Consider the following 8522-nt stretch of genomic DNA (forward strand, 5'->3'; position numbering starts at 1 on the left):
GCGGGATGCTGGCGGCCGCCCCGCTGCTCGGTGGGGCCGAGACGCTCTGCGCCCTGGGTGGGGGCGACGGGCGCCTCCTCCTCTTCGCCCTGGACCACCCCGGGGCTGCCACCGAGCTGAGGCTGTTCGAGGGGGCCGTGCGTGGGCTGAGCTGGGCCCCCCACCCTGGGCTGCCCCCCAGCACCGCTGCCCTCCTGGTCTCCGGGCCCGACGGGGAGATGCTCTGGCTGGACGTCACCCACCACCCTGGGCAGGCTCCCCGGGTGCGGCTGATGGGACGGTACCTGCTGCCACCCTGCAAGCAGCGCTGGCACACCTGCGCAGCCTTCCTGCCCCAGGAAGGGCTCCTGGTCTGCGGGGACCGCCGGGGCTCCCTCCTCCTCTTCCCTTGCAGCAGCTCCCCAGGACAGGCTGCGGAAAGCACCAGCATCACCAATGGTGGCACCGACTCAGTCGGCGAGGACTCAGGCAGCGAGTTGGAGCCCTCTGGCTTGTTGCACAAAGAGGCTCTTCCCCTTGAGGCCCCGGTGTCCGTGCTCTTTGGGCTCCATGGGAAGACAGGGGTTACCTCGGTGGCCTGCCACAAAGGCTACATCTACAGCACCGGCCGGGACGGTGTCTACCGCCAGCTCCGCCTGCGGGGCCAGCAGCTGGAGGTCCTGCAGAAGCACAGGCCCTGCAAGGGGCTGCAGTGGATCGAGGAGCTGTGCTTCACCCCCAGCGGGGACCTGCTTGTGCTGGGCTTTCATGCTGACAACTTTGTGGTGTGGAGCAGCAGGACTGGCGGGAACCTCCACTGTGTCCCCTGTGGTGGGGGACACCGCTCCTGGAGCTACTGGAGCAGCCCCTCGGCTGAGGCCTTCGCCTTCATCAAGAGTGGGGACGTGATGCTCTACCACCGCGAGGCCGAGCCCTGCGAGCAGCAGGTGCTTCTGGCGTCCCTGCATGGGCGGGAGATCGCCTGCGTGCAGCGCCTGGGGGCAGTGGAGGTGCCCGGACACACCACCCTTAACGTCTTTGTTACCGGCAGCGAGGACACCACAGCCTGTGTCCTGGCACTCGACGAGCGTTCCCGGGCAGCCGTGCCCCTCGCCCGGCTCAGCGACCACATTTCTAGCGTGAGGGCGCTGGCGCTGGCTGGCCCTGCAGGACCCGGTGATGACAGTTTTGGTGGCAAAGGCTTGTCTGCCCTGCTCTTCTCTGCGGGCGGCCGGGCGCAGATTGGGTGCTACCAGCTGCTGTGCACTGGGGACCCAGCCTCCGAGAGCGCTGTGGCCTGCCAGGTGGTCCATGTGGCCTCCCACCGGCTGGACGAGCACTGGGAGCGGAAGAAGAACAGGCACAAGCTGGTCAAGATGGACCCAGAAACAAGGTGATGCTGAGGGACTGCCTGAGGCAGGGTTAGCAGTCACCATGGTCTGGGAGGGTGCTGGGAACCGCAGTGGGATACCTGCTCTGCCCCTGCGGGCTCAGCGGAGGCAGAAGGAGATGGTGTGGTTTCATGCGTACCTTTCTGGTGTCCTGTGCCCAGTGGTTGGGCCTTAAGGAGCTTTTGGGGTTAGAGAAAGGCTTGGTCTTTCATTGTGCCTCTTCCAAGTGCTTGGAGCTGCATCCTGCGCTGGGCTCAGGCTTCTCACCCACCTGCTCCGTGCCACAGGCGTCACAGAGGTGTTGGTGAACATCATGTGTTTCCTGCAGGTACATGTCCCTCTCGGTCGTGCCCGGGACCAGCACTGAGCAGCTGCCAACACCCTGGAAGTTCCTGGCTGCTGCCTGCAGTGATGGATCGGTCCGGTGAGGAGCCGTCGTGGGGCCCGGCAGGGAGATCAGAGCTGGGTCTGGTGACGGGAGCAGAGCAGGCTCCCCAGGGGAGGCTCTGGCTGTGAATGTGGCTGGCTCTGAGCGGGCAGGAGGATGGTGGGTGGTGGGAAGTGGGGGCAGAGGTGCCAGGACCCCCCTTCCCCAACAGCTGACTGCCCTCTGCTCCATCACAGGCTCTTTGGGCTGCTGGAGGCCGCCCGGAAGCTGGTGCTGGTGGCGGAGTCGTTTTACCACCAGCGCTGCGTGCTGAAGGTGGAGGCGTTCCTGCACGCGCGGGCAGGAGGGGAGAGGTGAGCTCCAAATGCTGCGTTGAAACCACCAGGGCTCTGGGGACAAGTGTTTGTCCTTGCAGGGACAGTGGCCAGCAGCTCAGCAGTTGGAGGGAAGGGAGAACTCAGTCTGCAAGGGTTGTTCTGCCAGTTCCTCACATCTTGGTGGGGACCCTCGGGGCTGCCCACCACAGGGCTGCGGCCAGAGGCTCCTCCAACGCTTCCCTTCTAGGAGACACCTCCTGTGCAGCGCGGCCACCGATGGCAGCGTCGCTTTCTGGGACATCACCAGCCCCATCACGGATGCGGTGGACGCCCTGCACCGAGTGGAGGGAGAGATGCAGCCCCTGGGTGGGTGCAGCTGCCCGCAGCTCCTCTGCCTCCCGAGGGAAGGCCACGCTGGTGCCTCCTCTGCTCCTTCTGACCAAGGTGAGCATCACTCTCCTGACCGAGCCTGTTTTCCAGCCCTGGGCGCCCCGCTGCTCACCGTCATGGCCCACAGCTGCGGTGTGAACAGCCTCCACGTCCGTGAGACACCAGAGGGACAATACCTGGTGGCCAGCGGCAGCGATGATGGCTCCATCCATGTCTGCCTGCTGGAGGTGGCCTTGGGCAAGGGGGAGACTGCGGCAGGGACCTGCTTGCGTGTGCTGGAGCGGGTGGCCAGGCCCTGTGCCCACGCCGCCCATGTCACGGGGATCCGGGTGCTGCGGCCGGACCTGCTGCTCTCCGCCTCGGTGGACCAGCGCCTGACGCTGTGGCGCTGGGGCCCAGGCGGGCTCGAGGCCCTCAGCACCACCTTCTTCCACGTGCCCGACCTGGCCGAGGTGGACTGCTGGGAGGTGAGGGAGGCTGGGGGGGAGCTGCACTACTACTGCGTGCTCTGCGGGCAGGGGCTGGAGATGCTGCGTGGCACAGCCCCCCCAGAGACCCCTCCACAGCAGGGTCCCCACTAATGGGGTAGGAACAGCACACCCCGTTCCCTGCCTATGTGCTCTGCCCATCACCACAGCACCTGTCCCAGCCTGCCCACTGACGTGTCCTTTCTCGAGGGAACAGGAGTGCTTGGCTCCTCTAGGGACAGCACAGCCATGTCTCAGGTGCTCAAGGCTGGCGATCTCGGGGGAGAAGTAAGATGTGGTCCATCCCGGACCAGCCCACAGCTCCCCAGGCAATGAAGGAGGAGTAGGGTCATCAGCCCACTCTGCCCAGGAGAAACTGCTCCTTCCCAAGGTGTGAGGGACCTGTGTCCAGGCTTTGCAGCCCTGGTCCTAGAGAGGAATCTTATCAGAAAGGTGCTGAGCACCATACCCAGCCCTGGGAGCTGAGGGGCAGCAGGAGGCCAAGACCAGCTGGGCGCTGGTGTGGCGTGTGGCAGGCTGCAGCCGCGTGTGACAGCCCTGTCACTGTGTACAGTGCTGGGGACTGTACTGAAATGAGTGGGGACACTGATCTGCAGCAGCAGCCCAAAGTGCTGTGCTATGCTGGCCTCAGCCAGCCCCCCCCTTTCCTCAGAGCAGCCTTCAGTGCTGCCTCGGGGTTGTCACAGGACCCAGCACAAGAAGCTGCAGGTGGCCCCAGCCCCACACGGGGCAAGGTGCTCTTTGGGGTCAGACACACACACTGTTTGTCCAGCAACAAATGTATTGGACCCCAGTATTGGGGCCTGGTGGGATGGGAGCCTCAGGAGCTCCCTGCCAGCACGGAGTCGCCTTCAATAAATGGCTTTGAGGGACCCAAGGTTGGTGGCTGGCTTTGTGGTGACTGGTCCCCAGTGCCGCCTCCCCCAGTACTCCCCAGCCCAGCTTGCAGGGTGCTGCTGGTGTGGACATGGCAGACGCACCCCTCTCCCCCGCTGGGCACAGCCATGGGGTGTGCATCGTCCAACCCTCAGAACTCGGAGGGAATGCATCTGTGTGGGGCTGAGGTGTCCCCTCGCTCCCTGCCTGACCATGGGGCAGCCCCTCACCCTGCCAGGGAGGACGTGCCCTGTCCTTCCCCTTGTGGCACATTGTCCTGGTGCCTGTCACACTGTGGCACAGCTCTTCAGTGGTGGCTCAGATCTGGCTGAGAGGAGGGAGGTGCAATGTCGCCAGGGCGCTGTGGAACATGTCCCTCACGGCTCCCAGCAGCTGGAGGCGGGCAAACATCTGGTCAAAGAGGTGAGGGAACGGCTCCTGCAGGGAGAAAGGCAGCGATTTGGGGCTGGTGGCCATATTTCTCCTCAGCGGGCTGGCCCTAAAGGCACTGCTGCTTCTGCACCCTACGTACGCATCTTTGAGGGGCTGGTGTGGGGCTGCATCACCCCACTGGCACTGCCAACCCCCACAGCTGCTGTCCAGCCCCAGGGAGAACTGCATGGCCACAGCCCTCCAGCAAACAGCCCAGGACACCCAACTCACCCCCAAGATGTGGACCCGGTTGTAGTAGGAGCTGAAATCCATGCTGAGCTGGATCAGGAACTTGCACACCTGCAAAACAGAGAGCTCTGCTGGCATGGTGGGGTCTGGCTGGCCCTGGGCGCTTCCCCACCCCCCACCCCGGGTCAGCCCCGGGGGTGTTGTGGTCTCTTCCCTCGTCGCTCACGGGTGAGTAGCCTTCCCCTGGGCTGGGAGTGTTGGAGCAGCACCCACGGGTGGCACCTACCATCTCTGTGTTGGCTGTGATCCGGATGCCCTTGCTGGGTGGGGGCAGCTCTGCTGCCTGCTGCAGGACTTCAGGGAAGGGCAGGAGATAGTTGAAGAGCAGGAGCCACTCACCCTGTGAAAGGATTATGTGGGTGGGAGAGGGCCAGATCCTCCTGGGCTAGCAGCATCCATCACCCGAGCTGAGGGAATATGGGGACCCGTGTGCCCTTTCTCAGCGCTCACCTCTTCCCGGAGGCAGGAGAAATTCAGTTCTGATGCTGGTGGCAGAGGTGGGTAAGTGCCTGGAGAAGAGGTGGGAGACTACTGTTGTGCCCAGAGAAGCCCCTGTGGCTCCAGGCATGAGGAACAGCCCAGGAGTGGCTGTTAGAAGGAGGTTGTGGGGCTGTTGCTCACCCCGCTCCACAGCCCGCTGGTAGGTGTCGAAGAGCGTGGCCAGCCGGGCACAGTTGTACATCACAAAGGCACCACTCTTGGTTCCCTTCGTGGAGATGCTGCTGTCCTCCAGGTCCAGAGTGATCTGAGGGCAGGGAGAAGTCACAGTCCAGGCTGTTGCTCTGGTATTCCCACTGCTCACCTGCCCCGCTCTGCACAACCCCCTGTCCTACCTGACTCCGGTGGGCCGTGCTCAGCATCTCAAACCTGATGGCAGCCACTGTGAGGGTATCAATCACCTCAGTCCAGGCCTCATCTGTGGAGAACAGAGGTGGGATCACACACAGCTTGCTCCATTCCTATGTAATGTCACCCTCAGTGCCCAGGCAGGAACCCCCACTGGGGCCAGGGGACTCCGGTGGAAGCTGGGGACCACCATGGCCCCCAGGTGCAGGTGCTGCTCTGTGCTGGTGCCCCAGTTTAAATGCCTCCCCCCCAACAAGGTCATCAACTGGCCCCATCGTGAAGGGGAGAGGACCGCCGCGTGGGGGAGAGCCCCACTGCCTGCAAACACAGAGGTGACGGGGGGAGACTCATGGGAGCAGCAGGGACTGGGACAGAGCAGCATCCGTGTAGACCCACAAAGCAAAGCCTCACCTTGTGCAAGCTCCCCGTACTTCATCACGGAGGCTTCGTACATCTGGTGCTTTCGGAGCCTGGGAGGAACACGGACACTCAGAGCCACAACCCCTGGGCTGACCTGGCCCCAGAGACCGCCCCAGGGCTCCCCCAGCCTTTGGGGTGCTCAGGGCACCCCAGCTGCAGCGGTGACCCAGCCAAGCAGAAGTGGTACAAAACCTCCATGAGCCGGGCCACACTGTGGCCAACCCTTTGTGCTGCTGCCTGGAGGGCTGTGAGGAAGCCACTGTGCCAGGCACAGAACTCTCCATGTGCCACCAGCTCACTCAGCACCACAGTGTGGCTGCTGGGTGCCCGTGGGGCCAGCAGAGCACAGGCAGGCGAGCAGCACAGCGAGTGCCTCACACACACCAACTTACTGGAAGTATTGGTCTGCCCCAATGGGCGATGAGGGGTTTGTCACCTTCACTGGCCCACAGACAAGGTGTTTCTGAAAGGGAGAAGCGAGGTGGGGCTGGGGTCAAAGACTCAGAAGCTGCACAGAAACACAGGACAAGAGAAACAGGCTAAAACCAGCCCTGTTCTAGCTGTGTCCCCACAGTCTTCTCCTGTCTCTCCTCCTTTAAGGCTGAAATCCCAAGGACAGAGAGGCTGCTCCACCACGTGGGCAAGAGTGTGGAGGGGCCACCAAGGGAAAGGGAAGCCTCACAAGGGGGCAAGGCTGGGCCTCCGCATCCACTGCGGGGACTGAAGGAGGCTGGCTGAGCACAAAGATGCTGGGGGCCACAGTGAGAAGAGTGGGAGGTTCCTCACCTGCAAAGCTGTGTGGGCTCCTGGATCCAAAATCCTCCAGAGCAGATCCAGCTGCTGCTGCTGGAATTCCTCTTCGCAGCTCACCACATGCACGACGCTGCAGCAGCTCCCCTGGCCTTCAGCCTGCAGCAGAGCACAGCAGGGAGCTCACACACCATTACGTGACAGAAGGAAACGAGATCTCGAAAGTGGGAGGTGGGCAGCACCACAGGATTACTCACCGTGCACTGCAGAACAGCTTGCTGCAGCTCAGCCAGGGACCGCAGCTTCTCCTCTGTCACTGAAAGAAGGAAGGAGCTCTCAGAGTGAGACACAAGGGCTTGCCACCCCCTGCCATCTTACCCCATCGGGTCTGCCCCAGGCTGGCTGTGTTTCTGGCTCAAACCAGACTAAATAGGAATAAAAGGAGAAGGCAATCTGGATCTAAATGAATCATAGAATGGTTTGTAGAAGGGACCTTAAAGATCATCTAGTTCCAACCCCCCTGCTGTGGGCAGGGACACCTCCCACTAGACCAGGTTGCTCAAAGCCCCATCCAACCTGGCCTTGAACACTTCCAGGGATGGGGCATCCACAGCTTCCCCGGGGACCCTGTTCCAGTGTCTCACCACCCTCACAGGGAAGAATTTCTTTCTAGGATTTACTTTACGTCTCCCGCCTTCCAATTTAAAACCGTTACCCCTTGTCCTGTCAAATGCCCCTTATTTTCTGTAAAAACAATTGAAAAAAAAAAAAAAGGAAAGAGGCCTGTTTGCAGCCGATCACCCCCTGCTGTGACACCAGAGCTGCTGTACTTGTGAGGCTCACCGAGAAGGACGTCTAGGTTGGGGTCGTAGCCCTCCAGCCCCTGCTGCTCCACAAAGCTCTTCAGGTGCACTTTAGAGATGACGTCATCAGGCAGTGTGGCTGTGCCCGGCTCCTGCCCACAGGCTGTGGCACAGGGGGACTGGCCCAGCGCCTGCTTCAAGGCCGAGATGGCGTCGGGGAGGTCCGAGCCGCCGCAGCTGGAGGGCCAGTTGACGCGGAGCTGCTGCAGGACCTCCCGGCTCCCCTCCTCGGGGACGGCGGGAACCAGGCAGACGCTGACCCTAGGAGAGAGGGAGAGGCGGGTGGTGGCCGCAGGGGGCCGGGTGGCAGGGCCGGGGGCAGTCGGGCAGGTTGGGGGGGGGCACTCACCCCTGGGCACGCAGCAGCTGGGCCAGGTGGTCGGCCAGCAGGAGCGGGCGGAGGTGGCGGGGCCGCAGGGCGGCGGGGCGGCGCAGGGCCGGGCAGTGCAACACCACCCACCCCGATGGGGCCTCCGACGGGGATGGGGATGGGGACGGGACGGACGCGGGGCCCAGCAGGCGGCAGAAGGCCTCGGGGCGCCGCAGCTGCACCGCCAGCCCCGCCGGCGTCTCCTGGCAGCCCCGCACCGCCAGCACCCCCGGGCCTCCCAGTGACGTCACGCCCGGCATGACGTCAGCAGGCACCTGCCGGGTGAGAAGGCGAGGAAGTCAGAATCACAGAATCACAGAATCTTCTAGGTTGGAAGGGACCTTAAAGATCATCTTGTCCAACCGTCAACCTAACTGACAAAAATAGACACCCGCACAACAAACAAGAAGCATCACCATCACTAAACCATACCTCCCAGCACTACATCAACCCGTCTTTTGAACACCTCCAGGGATGGTGCCTCCACCACCTCCCTGGGCAGCCCATTCCAATGTCTGATAACCCTTTCAGTGAAAAAAATTTTCCTAATATCCAGCCTGAACCTCCCCTGGCGCAACTTGAGGCCATTTCCTCTTGTCCTGTCGCCTGGGACTTGAGTCGTTAGTCCCCTGCCCGCACGTGGCCCGGCGCTGGCCCCGCCCCCTCCGCTCAGGCCCGCCCTTTGCTTCAGCTCCTCCGTCGGCCCCGCCCCTTTCATGCAGGCTCCGCCCCCTCCCTCTGATTAGCCCCCTCCGTTGGCCCC

At 63.0% G+C, this 8522-nt stretch overlaps 2 protein-coding genes across 2 annotated transcripts; one reads left to right on the forward strand and one right to left on the reverse strand.

Annotated features, from left to right (window-relative positions):
* Positions 1 to 5: 5 nt before the first annotated feature.
* On the forward strand, positions 6 to 3831 carry WDR6 (WD repeat domain 6). The gene is made up of 5 exons (XM_014946867.1): positions 6 to 1372; positions 1699 to 1794; positions 1995 to 2111; positions 2323 to 2441; positions 2556 to 3831. Exons 1-5 carry the CDS (start codon positions 6 to 8, stop codon positions 3044 to 3046), a joined length of 2190 nt encoding a protein of 729 aa, XP_014802353.1. The 3' UTR covers positions 3047 to 3831.
* DALRD3 (DALR anticodon binding domain containing 3) lies at positions 3717 to 8117 on the reverse strand. Its single transcript, XM_014946869.1, has 12 exons — positions 7739 to 8117; positions 7370 to 7650; positions 6784 to 6842; positions 6563 to 6685; positions 6169 to 6239; positions 5768 to 5826; positions 5344 to 5426; positions 5132 to 5255; positions 4961 to 5019; positions 4737 to 4850; positions 4493 to 4561; positions 3717 to 4267 (listed from the first exon to the last, which is right to left on the reverse strand). The coding sequence occupies exons 1-12, from the start codon at positions 8017 to 8019 to the stop codon at positions 4148 to 4150; spliced, it is 1443 nt and encodes a 480-aa protein (XP_014802355.1). The 5' UTR covers positions 8020 to 8117; the 3' UTR covers positions 3717 to 4147.
* Between the last annotated feature and the right edge of the window lie 405 nt (positions 8118 to 8522).

The sequence above is a fragment of the Calidris pugnax genome, unplaced genomic scaffold (genome assembly GCF_001431845.1).
Source record: "Calidris pugnax isolate Ruff unplaced genomic scaffold, ASM143184v1 scaffold81, whole genome shotgun sequence".
NCBI classification, from domain to species: domain Eukaryota; kingdom Metazoa; phylum Chordata; class Aves; order Charadriiformes; family Scolopacidae; genus Calidris; species Calidris pugnax.

Coding starts and splice junctions, on each gene's coding strand:
- WDR6 (XM_014946867.1), top strand. CDS start 6: ATGCTGGCGGCCGCCCCGCTGCTCGGTGGGGCCGAGACGCTCTGCGCC. Junction 1,373..1,698: donor AAGATGGACCCAGAAACAAG/GTGATGCTGAGG, acceptor TGTTTCCTGCAG/GTACATGTCCCTCTCGGTCG. Junction 2,442..2,555: donor GGGAGAGATGCAGCCCCTGG/GTGGGTGCAGCT, acceptor CCTGTTTTCCAG/CCCTGGGCGCCCCGCTGCTC.
- DALRD3 (XM_014946869.1), bottom strand. CDS start 8,019: ATGCCGGGCGTGACGTCACTGGGAGGCCCGGGGGTGCTGGCGGTGCGG. Junction 6,843..7,369: donor CAACCTAGACGTCCTTCTCG/GTGAGCCTCACA, acceptor TCCTTCTTTCAG/TGACAGAGGAGAAGCTGCGG. Junction 4,851..4,960: donor TCTCCTGCCTCCGGGAAGAG/GTGAGCGCTGAG, acceptor ATCCTTTCACAG/GGTGAGTGGCTCCTGCTCTT.